Source organism: Oncorhynchus clarkii, chromosome 33 (assembly GCF_045791955.1).
Source record: "Oncorhynchus clarkii lewisi isolate Uvic-CL-2024 chromosome 33, UVic_Ocla_1.0, whole genome shotgun sequence".
NCBI lineage: Eukaryota > Metazoa > Chordata > Actinopteri > Salmoniformes > Salmonidae > Oncorhynchus > Oncorhynchus clarkii.
Genome location: NC_092179.1, coordinates 13,887,153 through 13,899,649, shown reverse-complemented (window position 1 = coordinate 13,899,649; position 12,497 = coordinate 13,887,153). Strand labels below are relative to the sequence as shown.

The 12,497-nt window shown below is 44.7% G+C and overlaps 1 protein-coding gene across 1 annotated transcript; it reads right to left on the bottom strand.

Annotated features, from left to right (window-relative positions):
* Positions 1 to 686: 686 nt before the first annotated feature.
* On the bottom strand, positions 687 to 12,130 carry LOC139392776 (patatin-like phospholipase domain-containing protein 2). The gene is made up of 10 exons (XM_071141024.1): positions 12,107 to 12,130; positions 11,363 to 11,576; positions 9,810 to 10,042; positions 9,437 to 9,502; positions 4,074 to 4,283; positions 2,717 to 2,777; positions 2,329 to 2,517; positions 1,993 to 2,125; positions 1,393 to 1,512; positions 687 to 1,267 (listed from the first exon to the last, which is right to left on the bottom strand). Exons 1-10 carry the CDS (start codon positions 12,113 to 12,115, stop codon positions 1,036 to 1,038), a joined length of 1,467 nt encoding a protein of 488 aa, XP_070997125.1. The 5' UTR covers positions 12,116 to 12,130; the 3' UTR covers positions 687 to 1,035.
* Positions 12,131 to 12,497: the final 367 nt, after the last annotated feature.

Genomic DNA, 12,497 nt, shown 5'->3' with positions numbered 1-12,497 from the left:
CTGTCTAATAGTAGTCAGGAAAACGCACAGCTCATAGTCAAGGAAGTCAACTTTAACTCAGGTCAACAGTCCATTAGGAATGAATGCTACATTTAATTGAACACACGTAGGTAGGTACTGTTGCAAAGGAGGCTGCTGAGGGGAGGACAGCTCATAATAATGTCTGGAACAGAAAACACATGGGAACCATGTGTTTGATACCATTCCACTACCGCCATTGCCACGAGCCCATCCCCCCAATTAAGGTGCTACCAACCTCCTGTGTACTGTAGGTAGGTAGCAGAGGAGGCTGGTGGGAGGAGCTATAGGAGGACAGGCTCATTGTATTGGCTGGAATGGATTAATGGAACAGAGTCAAACATGTGGTTTCCATATGTTTTTTATTTTAACTAGGAAAGTCAGTTAAGAAAATAGTATTATTTACAATGACAGCCTACCGGGGAACAGTGGGTTAACTGCCTTTTTCATGGGCAGAACAACAGATTTTGACTTTGTCAGCTCAGGGATTCAATCCAGCAACCTTTGGGTTACTGGCCCAACATTCTAACCACTAGGCTACCTGCCGCCCCTGTTTGATGTGGTTGATACTGTTCCATTTATTCTATTCGAGCCATTACAATGAGCCAGTCATCCTATCGCTCCTTCCACCAGCGTCCTCTGGTAGGTAGGTACTGTAAGTAGGTAGGTATAGTTGTAGTGACAACAAGTTATCTGGAAAAACTAGACATAGTTATTTATAAAATGTATAATTTCAAAAAATAATTCACTTGCAGAGGTCTTTGGTGGTGATCTGGTAAATTGTTCTACAATGTGTACTGTAGAATAAAATATGATCGTTAGAGTGATCAAAATACATGATTAGTGTGTCTATAGCAACAGTTCTGGATCCCAAAGCTATTCAATCACATGACCATCATTTGTCCATCCCAGTTCCTATAGCCTATAGACAGGCCCTGTGGGAGGGATCGTGAGCTGGACTGCCCTATCATCTTTTAAAACAAAGTCAAAGTGTCCTCTCATTGGTGGATGGGACTGTCAGTCAGTCTCGTCCTGCGAGCCAACAAAGAAGCAGATCTGTCGTGGGGAGGGGCTGGGCATGAGGGGGCTGGTGGGGCGGCGGGAAGAGGGGGCTGTGGGGATGTTCCAGTATTGGCTTTGGAGGTCAAGAGCAGAGAGCGAGAACCCGGAGAGGTGACAGTCTCTCTCCCTGGGTCCGTCACTGTCCAGGGGTAGGGGCAGGCTCATGCAATTCCTCAGGGAACCATCACTGCAAAAATAAAAACACACAAGGCCATTAGACTTTATTCATACTGTATGACATACATCCAAATCTACAAGTAGACTCCATCCATCAATAATAAAACCCAGTAGTAGAAACTCCATGTCTCTCACCTGGTTATGTCTGCTGGTGCTCCTCTCCGGGTCTGTCTGTACAAGCTCCCAGCCACATCCCCAGCCACCCCAGCTAGCCAACGCATATCTGCAGGCACCTCTGGGATCCACTCCACAAACCTGGAGTACAGGAGAGGGACAAGAAGAGTCAATGTACTGTGATGTAGCACCAAGTGTGTGTGTGTGTGTGTGGGGGGGGGGTCCTCAACAATTCCTGTGGTGGATTGACTTGCCAACTAGGTGGAGTCCCTGTGCAGCACATTCACATTTATTGCGTTTAGTAGGAAACCTGTTTGTATTCCTAGTTCGTTTGCGTTCACAGTGTTATTTGGTTGCTGTGGTGGGCTAATGACTACTTTAAAGACTACTTTGTTGTCAGTGGTTGCTGTCAGGGCTAGTTTGAAGGTATTGGCTGCTGTATGCTAAAGGCTAATTATGCTAAAGGATAGTTATGCTAAATAATATTTCTGGGCTTTTTAAAAGCTGATTTGTTTGCATTACTGTTGTCATTGGTTGCTGTTTGAGCTACTGTGACTGCATTGAGTTCATTGAGGGCTTGTTAGTTTGTGGTAGGTATAGTGGTATAGGATGTAGACTTACCTCTTGCCCACTGAGTAGGCTGATACCACAGGTAGTGTGCAGGGCAGGAGCATGTAGGAGGCCACTCTGACCGGCAGCATCTCAGACACATGAGCATACAGACCAGGCTTCTGCTGGCACGCCTCACAAAACACTACAGTCATAGAGACAAAATATGTCACACTTCGCTGACACGGGCACAGCCTCAGATGACTTTCAGATACACACAACAACCACACGTCACTGACAAGAGCATGATAACAACACAATGTTAATGTCAGTGTTATAACTAGATAACAACAGTTTCTAACAGCTTTGAGCAGAAAACATCTGAGTCTAGGTTAACCTCCCATCTACCTTTTTTGATTTGGGTTGGCAGGTTGTCAACAATCTGCTCGTCCAGCCACCAGTGCCGCTTCCTCAGGAGGCGGAGCCGGCGGAGCATCCAGTCCTTAGTGGTTTCCGTGGCGATGGGCTTGCAGCAGCAGGTGTGTGTGGCTTCTGATAGGCTGGGGCCGGCAGTCGGACACTCCAGCTTCAGCAGATCTGACATCATAAACAATACATTCATCATCTTTGTAACACAGCATAAAAACATTACCCCATAAATAAGTGCAGGTTAACTCCATACTTCATGTTAAACCCTGTACATCATTGATGCCCACTGCATGTACTGTATATCACATTAGCTTATGATCTTAGCACAGCCCACTACTACTGTCAAAGGCAACATAGTCATACTCACGGTTCTCCTCAAGAAAGCGAAGGGCGTCCTTGTAGCCACTCTGACATATCTCTGCCATGACCTGTCAAAGAAAACACAAAGATCATACCTATTGAGGTAAGGGATCATATGCAAGAGGTAGATTGAATAAATATAAGACAGTCCTAATCATATGACAGGATCATTAGGACTCAGATATACCCACCCAAACACGATACAGAGCATGATCTCACATTATGTGATTAGTTATAACTATCACTACCGCTGACTGATTAGCAATCATGTTATCGCTGACAGTTAACAACCGTGTTAAACAAGTACAGCTGTTTACAACCACATAAAACAGAGGGGAATGACTAATATCAGCCGGAACCCTCCTGTGCAACAGTGTTTGACTAGGGGTTAAAGGTCAACGTGGCAGAGTTCTTTCTGTTCTCTGGCTACTCCTTATTCTGTGTTACTACAACAACAAAGCAACAGGGAGAGAGGTATCTGGACAGATAACTTCACAGTGGCACGACATATGTGTGATTTTAGTCAGGGTAGGTTGAACACTATTACACGTGAGGGAAAAGGTAGGGTGGAGTCTTCTATGTGTGTGTGTCTGTGAATGTCATGTGTAAACAATATGTCAAAGGTGGCAGAGTGAAGTGAAACACACACTTCCTTTTCTAAGTAGGGCCTCTGCACATGGCTTTGTCGGTGGGATTTGGCATAATCCCAAAATTCCAGTTACAACATTCCAGGCACACATGAAGGGAAAAGACGGTGGCAGATCTTGGCAAAAACTGAACCAAGAGACAAAGACCAACCTCAAAGAGGGCAAAGTTCACCTGATGCTAAAAGTTGACTCCCATGTTATTATCCAGACAGTGAAGAAGTATGTGCAATACAGGAAATGTAATTCAACAAGGATAGAAGCCAATAACGTCCTGCCAGTATTGATCACAGTGTTGGGGAGGAACAGGGGAGGGCAAAGTTCAGATAGGAAGTATGGTGGGGGGGGCGGTAAGGATAGGAGTCCAAAGAGGAGACAAGGTAAGGGGTGAAATGGGGGAGTTGGGGTTATATAATCAGGGAATAGGATAGTGGAAGGTCAGGGGCCCAGTCTCCCATACCAGACTACTACGCTCTCCTACAGAAATGTATAGAATGTTTAGACTATTTCAAGGGTACCTATATAAGGATTTCATAACACACAACCCATACATAAGGCTTATATTTACAAGTAGTCATAAACAACCCATCTGATGAATTGGACTAAGGAGCATCCTGATCCTCCATCCTACCTTTGGGAATAGGGCCGACATAAGGACTACAAACCTCTTCCCAGGGCCATGCATAACTCATTGGTAAGCAGTCATAGCGGTCTACCTACCTTAGGTTCTGGGGGAAACAGGGCTTTGCTGAGGCGGTACATATTGTCCAGGTTCATCTGGATGGAGGTGTTGGTGAAGCGCAGCTCGTGGAAGTTGAAGGAGGTGTCCCGGGGACAGATGTCGCTCTCGCCGGAGAACGGAGAGATGCTGATGGTGTTCTTCAGCTCCGACTGAGGAAGGTTGTCACTGATTCCCCCATCCACGTAACGCTACAGAGAGAAGAGGGGGAGACAGGGAGGAGGAAGAGAGCGAGAAAGTGAGAATAATTGCCGAATAACAAGCCGTATTTGTTTGACTATTTCCAGGACCACAGCCTTTACATAACAACACCCCAGGCATACTGTAGTCCGGACGTCTCAGGGCTGACATAGATGACTGTTCTAAATCTCTATTTATATATTATAAATATTTGTTGTTGACTTCCTCTGCCTATCTTCTGCTAAAAAATATGTAACTTACAACCCAACTTGGTTATCACTGAAATCTAACATGATACGATACAACACATTCAAGGAAACATTCCCCTCTTGAGGGCATATTAGGCATGTCAGATTTCCCCTTAGCCAGCTTCTCCACACTGCCAACTCATGACCAAACAATCTCACATTACTATTTGGAGAATTAATCAATTTTTACACCAGTCTCATGTAATTATCCGATGCAGCTCCATTCCAAGTTCAGATGCTACCCTCTAACATTTCAACACGAATGAATCGTTTTCCAGTGTAAAACGCTGAGAACATCTGAGGGGAAAAAGGATAGCAGTGCCAGTTCCAAAATATGATCAAGACTCAACTTGGCAGTGAGTTTAGCAAAGAGAGTTCAGGGCTGAGGACAAAGAATGCACTATATTTCCTTGTTCAGAGTGTCAAAGCCAACTGTTACGAGTCCAGTGATGAAATCTAGTTTAAATGAAACTTCATCACTTTCACAAGAAACTTAAATAAATAGTATGCACATTATTCTGAAAAAGTACATGCTCCGTCAACTGGCAGATAGTTCAACTTCATGCCCTCAGATATGCTGTTTATAAGTCATTTATGACTGTTCTATATATTTGTCATTATAGACCTAGTATAGGGCATATATCTATATAGAGACATGGTGTCACACCCTGATCTGTTTCACCTGTCTTTGTGCTTTACTACAGGACCGTCTCCTAAAGTTGATTCAGCTGCGGGGTCAGGGCCCCCCAACAAGTACAGAGCTTTCTCAGGAATGGCAGCAGGCAGGTGTGAGTGCATCTGCACACACAGTGAGGCTGTCACGCCCTGACCTTAGTTATCTTTATTATTTGGTTCGGTCAGGGTGTGACAAGGGTGGTTTGTTTAGTTTTTGTATGTCTAGGGGTTTTCTGGTCTAGGTGTTTATATGTCTATGGTTGCCTAGATTGGTTCTCAATCAGAGGCAGCTGTTTATCATTGTCTCTGATTGGGAACCATATTTAGGTAGCCATATTCCTTGGTTATTTTGTGGGTTGTTATTCTATGTTTAGTTGCCTGTTCTGCACTAGCCATATAGCTTCACGGTATGTTTGGTTGTTTTGTATAGTTTTGTTCAGTGTTCCCTCTTTCATTAAAGAGTTATGTACGCTTACCAAGCTGCGCCTTGGTCTCATCAATATGACGAACGTGACAGAGGCAAAGACTTTTGGAGGATGACCTGGTGTCAAGAAGGGCAGCAAAGAAGCCACTTCTCTCCAGGAAAAACATCAGGGATAGACTTATATTCTGCAAAAGGTACAGGAATTGGACTGCTGAGGACTGGGGTAAAGTCATTTTCTCTGATGAATCCCCTTTACGATTGTTTGGGGCATCCAGAAAAAAGCTTGTCCGGAGAAGACAAGGTGAGCACTACAACCAGTCCTGTGTCATGCCAACAATAAAGCATCCTGAGACCATTCATGTGTGGGGTTGCTTCTCAGCCATGGGAGTGGGCTCACTCACAATTTTGCCTAAGAACACAGTCATGAATAAAGAATGGTACCAACACATCCTCCGAGAGCAACTTCTCCAAACCATCCAGGAACAGTTTGGTGACAAACAATGCCTTTTCCAGCATGATGGAGCACCTTGCCATAAGGCAAAGGTGATAACTAAGTGGCTTGGGGAACAAAACATAGATATTTTGGGTCCATGGCCAGGAAACTCCCCAGACCTTAATCCCATTGAGAACTTGTGCTCAATCCCCAAGAGGCGTGTGGACAAACAAAAACCCACAAATTCTGACAAACTCCAAGAATTGATTATGCAAGAATGGGCTGCCATCAGTCAGGATGTGGCCCAGAAGTTAATTGACAGCATGCCAGGGCGGATTGCAGAGGTCTTGAAAAAGAAGGATCAACACTGCAAATATTGACTCTTTGCATCAACTTCATGTAATTGTCAATAAAAGCATTTGACATTTATGAAATGCTTGTAATTATACTTCAGAATTCCATAGAAACATCTGACAAAAATATCTAAAGACACTGAAGCGGCAAACTTTGTGAAAATTTATATTTGTGTCATTCTTGTCACGGACGTCGTCGTGGAAATGACCGGACCAAGGTGCAGCGTGGTGAGCGTACATTTTCCTTTATTTATGTAAATGTCGCCAACAAAACAAGAAACAAACAACGACCGTGAAGCTTACTAGGGCTATACTGCCACTAACAAAGATAACTACCCACAAAATAAAGGAAAAAAGGCTGCCTAAGTATGATTCCCAATCAGAGACAACGATAGACAGCTGTCCATGATTGAGAACCATACCCGGCCAAAACATAGAAACAGAAAACATAAAAATAAAGAAATGAGAATGCCCACCCTAGTCACACCCTGGCCTAACCAAAATAGATCATAAAAGCCACTCAATTCTCAAAACATTTGGCCATGACTGTAGATGTCCTATCCGACTTGTCAAAACTGCAGTTTTGTTAACAAGAAATGTGTGGAGTGGTTGAAAAAATAGTTTTAATGACTCCAATCTAGGTGTATGTAAACTTCCGACATCAACTGTACATCTATATAGATAGATGGGTCATATATATATATACACTGCTCAAAAAATTAAAGGGAACACTAAAATAACACATCCTAGATCTGAATGAATGAAATATTCTTATTAAATACTTTTTTTCTTTACATAGTTGAATGTGCTGACAACAAAATCCCACAAAAATTATCAATGGAAATCAAATTTATCAACCCATGGAGGTCTGGATTTGGAGTCACACTCTAAATTAAAGTGGAAAACCACACTACAGGCTGATCCAACTTTGATGTAATGTCCTTAAAACAAGTCAAAATGAGGCTCAGTAGTGTGTGTGGCCTCCACGTGCCTGTATGACCTCCCTACAATGCCTGGGCATGTTCCTGATGAGGTGGCGGATGGTCTCCTGAGGGATCTCCTCCCAGACCTGGACTAAAGCATCCGCCAACTCCTGGACAGTCTGTGGTGCAACATGGTGTTGGTGGATGGAGCGAGACATGATGTCCCAGATGTGCTCAATTGGATTCACGTCTGGGGAACGGGAGGGCAAGTCCATAGCACCAATGCCTTCCTCTTGCAGAAACTGCTGACACACTCCAGCCGCATGAGGTCTAGAATTGTCTTGCATTAGGAGGAACCCAGGGCCAACCGCACCAGCATATGGTCTCACAAGGGGTCTGAGGATCTCATCTCGGTACCTAATGGCAGTCAGGCTACCTCTGGCGAGCACATGGAGGGCTGTGCGGCCCCCCAAAGAAATGCCACCCCACACCATGACTGACCCACCGCCAAACCGGTCATGCTGGAGGATGTTGCAGGCAGCAGAACGTTCTCCACGGCGTCTCCAGACTCTGTCACGTCTGTCACATGTGCTCAGTGTGAACCTGCTTTCATCTGTGAAGAGCACAGGGCGCCAGTGGCGAATTTGCCAATCTTGGTGTTCTCTGGCAAATGCCAAACGTCCTGCACGGTGTTGGGCTGTAAGCACAACCCCCACCTGTGGACGTCGGGCCCTCATACCACCCTCATGGAGTCTGTTTCTGACCGTTTGAGCAGACACATGCACATTTGTGGCCTGCTGGATGTCATTTTGCAGGGCTCTGGCAGTGCTCCTCCTTGCTCAAAGGCGGAGGTAACGGTCCTGCTGCTGGGTTGTTGCCCTCCTACGGCCTCCTCCACGTCTCCTGATGTACTGGTCTGTCTCCTGGTAGCGCCTCTATGCTCTGGACACTACGCTGACAGACACAACAAACCTTCTTGCCACAGCTTGCATTGATGTGCCATCCTGGATGAGCTGCACTACCTGAGCCACTTGTGTGGGTTGTAGACTCATGCTACCACTAGAGTGAAAGCACCGCCAGCATTCAAAAGTGACCAAAACATCAGCCAGGAAGCATAGGAACTGAGAAGTGGTCTGTGGTCACCGCCTGCAGAACCACTCCTTTATTGGGGGTGTCTTGCTAATTGCCTATAATTTCCACCTGTTGTCTATTCCATTTGCACAACAGCATGTGAAATGTATTGTCAATCAGTGTTGCTTCCTAAGTGGACAGTTTGATTTCACAGAAGTGTGATTGACTTGAAGTTACATTGTGTTGTTTAAGTGTTCCCTTTATTTTTTTTGAGCAGTGTATATAGATAGATAGATAGATAGATAGATAGATAGATAGATAGATAGATAGATAGATAGATAGACGACTGGGCGGGGGTGGAGGAGGTTAAACAGGATATCTAAATAGCTATCTGTGAACCTGACACACCCGACAATGGGACACACTAACAATAGCCTATATTTATTGAACAATCTAGTGTGTTCCGCCTGTGTTCTATGGATGTATAATTTGGCACTGAGCAAGGGACATGCCCAGATAGAGGCTATATGCCCTCAATGATAACAAGAGCAGATAGCAGTGAAATATACTAGAGAATAAGTGGCAAAAATAGATCATTGTTACATGGTAGTTGATGTTTTGGAGGACTGTGCTCCTATGTCCTAGTGACTCAGTTTAGAATGGAGCCACCCTGGACTTCCTGGTCCCAATCTGCTGAGGCCAGAAACCAGTCTGGAAGTATATAATACACCACTGGTCTGCCAAGAGAAATGGTTCACGGGCTGATTAGCTCCTAGAGTAAGGTAGACTGACACATGAACAAGTACCGGAGTGTATGCACAGACCGACAGACAGACATACACACAAACAGAAAAACACAACATTACGCTACACTTGAACCTAGCCACCTTATGACTATGACCTGAGCAATAAAGGCATTAGAGACGAGACCATAATAAACCCAGTCTAACATCTGCTGCTTTTTCTTAGAAAACAAGGAAACAGTGCTCAAAGAAACGTAAGAAAGCAGTTGAGGCATTAGGGCCTTGGGCACTTACCACTCCTTGGAAGGATGGAGGGATCAGGCCACAGTATATGGGGATGAAACAGCTACACAGCAGTGCCTGTAGACACATCAGAGAGAGAGAGATGTTACACAGTCCAACCCAGTTTAAATGACATGCAACTCATGTAAACAGTCAATGGCAAGGCCAGTAGGTGAAAGGTCAAATATGTATGGGATATGTATGGGATATGGAAAAACTCAAGTGCTCAGGGGTGTTCAGGGCCCATATTCACAATGCGTTTTACAGTATGAGTACTGATCTGCGATCAGGTGCCACCTCCTTATCCAACTGATCCTAGATCAGTACTCGTACTCGGATATGTTTTGTGAATAGCAGCCCAGGTGGGTTGAGTGGGGACACTCACCTGGATGAGCTCTTCCTTGGACTTGAACTCGGACACAATGACGTTTTGTCCATCAGACACGCGAGTGAGTGACACACACAGCCTCCCGGAGGCGAGTGTGTGCGCGTCGGCGGGCAGGTCACGCTCCAGGCCCGATCTGATGACCTTGACCAGGTTGAAGGAGGGGTGGAGGGGACCCAGGTTACGCTTCCGGGCCTCCTTGACTGTCTCGATCACATCCTCACAGCATTTAGCTAGAGGAGGGGAGAGATGGAGAGACAGTGTGTTAGTTGTGTTTGAGCCTTCCATTGGGAGGGATTGGATGTTTTCTATTCAAAGGAAGATTGATTCTCAAGGGAACTAAACAGTGATCTGCAGCTCACAAAAAAAACTTTCTCCACTGGTTTAACTTATTTACTGCTCTGCACCTGTACTGAGCTAGTTATGTGTGTTCATCTTGTCTACACTTGGATGGAATGGATCTAAAGACTGTTATACACACAGACAGAATTCCAGTAAAGAAAATCAAGTGATTACAAAAACACTGAGGTAGTCTTATCTGGCTGAAATAATGATGTTACTCGTACTATCAGTGGAACACATTGGAGTCACTGAGTGACAGTGAAACTCTGAGGTCATGAAACTCTGAGGTAATGAACGATAACCTATATCTTCCTTCTGCCAATTTTCACAACAATCCAGTACTTTCTTTTGACTCTTAATGATGCCTTTATTGACTGTTCACTCGATTGTTATCCCTCTATTACTATTTCAATCTTTCACCCTCTTTAACTCTCTCTCTCTCGCTCTCATTTAGATAGGACACAACTGGGACACTTACTAAGTTCCCCAGTCTTTTGTCTCTTCACTATAAGGTTATTGGGTTTAAAAGACAGTGAAAGAGACATGGTATCACACCGAGACTCAGCTAAGAGTCACGTTCTATGTCAAGCTGGGGCATGTTTGCTCTTAATCATGATTGTGTTTTCCCTCAGTCAGCGAGATCTATCAGTACCATTGGGAGGCCTCTGATCTAGAGGACCAATAGGTCAATAGTCCTATAACTGACCCAGATGACATTTATCAATGGTGTGACATGATCAATGAGTGGAAGGCTACCATATTTAAACACAGGCAGCCATTTTGGCTCTAACCATGTAATTATGTCATTCTTAATAATTAGTAGTTTATTACATGAAAATAATTACATGCCATTTAGCAGATGATTTTATCCAAAGAGATGTACAGTCATGTGTGAATACATTTTGTGTCTGTGTGGACCCGGGAATTGAACCCACTACCCTGGCGTTAAAAGCGCCATGTTCTACACTGAGCTACAAAGGAGCCCCAGTATAACCACCTATCTATTACATAAGAGCAAAGTTTTAAGCATTGCTGAAATAATTTCCCCCGTGTATCAAGGCCACAAGTGATTATTCTTTAAAGGTAATTTAGTTGCTAAAATTGCTACTAAAATTGCGACTTTTGCGTAAAAGTCACCATCCAGGCATTCATTCCACTGATGACAGGGTGCGATGAACTCAAGGGGCCAGTGTAGGGTATTGGATGCTCACCTATGGATGCCTGGCTGGCGAGCACCGAGGCGGTTAGGGCACCGGCCGAAGCCCCGTAAATCTTGGTGGCACCTTTGATGAGGTAGGGCGCTTGTTCCAACAGGCAGCTGGCCACTCCGATGTGATAGATCCCCAGGAACCCGCAGCCGGCGAACGACAGATTCCATTCCTTCGTTAGGTCGAACATCCCGGGTGGACAGTCCTTGGAGAGAACCTAGACGTTTGGGTAAATGCGCTTGTAATAATGACTCCCAAATGTTACCCTTGGAGTCTATGACAAGTTCCCTTCATTACTGAATGTCAACACCAGTTCCGAAAGAGGACGGCTCAAACTAGCGCACACTACTCAGTCTACTCCTCTCGTGTAACGTACAAAGAGACAGTTATGTATTGAGAATCGCGGGAGGGCTGACTTGCCATAAACTTCCCGGTTCTAGAACAGGGCAAGTCTGGCCAATCCGCATAAGGAGGCTGAGCCTTATTTTAGGTGGAGCCACGCCCCCACATTCTGCATCGGTAACACATGAGAGCGATGCAATCCATTCATGTCTATTCTATTCTAATATATTATATTCAAATATATTTTCGTTTCACCTGCCTGCTATTACTGTGACAAGTCGAACTTTATTATTAACCGATTTGAACCTATAGGCTAACATCCAGAGCATTCCATAGGCTCATGATACCATTCACGTATATTTAAAAACATAATCTGTTGATTTGATCTTCCAAGAACAGGCCTACCTGCATCATATTGAATGCTTCGCGTACGCTTGAAGGCGTTCCTCTTCCGGCTACAGAGACTAGTGAGCACGCGCATACCCAGCCACAGCGAACTGGTGCTGAAGCTGAAGAGGAGGCGCTTGCATTACATGATCGCATACAATTCCATCACGTTGCAACGACGTGATTGGCTGAAGCCTGAAGGCCAAGGAGTACTTCGCTCACGCACTATCACGTCCTAGCCAAGCCATACTCAAGAGGAAACAAATTATCGCTCTCAAAACAAATCTAATTATAACCGTTGAATTGATTACAAAGATATTTTCGTTTGGTGCCCGTCTTGAGGATGGCCGAGAGCGGAGGATGGCCGAGAGGAGGCAGACACGCCAAGCAGAGCAAATACTTCAAGTTT

Excerpts from the sequence above, each read along its gene's own strand:
- LOC139392776 (XM_071141024.1), bottom strand. Across the intron at positions 4,284-9,436 it reads CTCCATCCTTCCAAGGAGTG|CGTTACGTGGATGGGGGAAT; the intron begins GTAAGTGCCCAA and ends TTCTCTCTGTAG. Across the intron at positions 2,126-2,328 it reads GCCAACCCAAATCAAAAAAG|TGTTTTGTGAGGCGTGCCAG; the intron begins GTAGATGGGAGG and ends CTATGACTGTAG.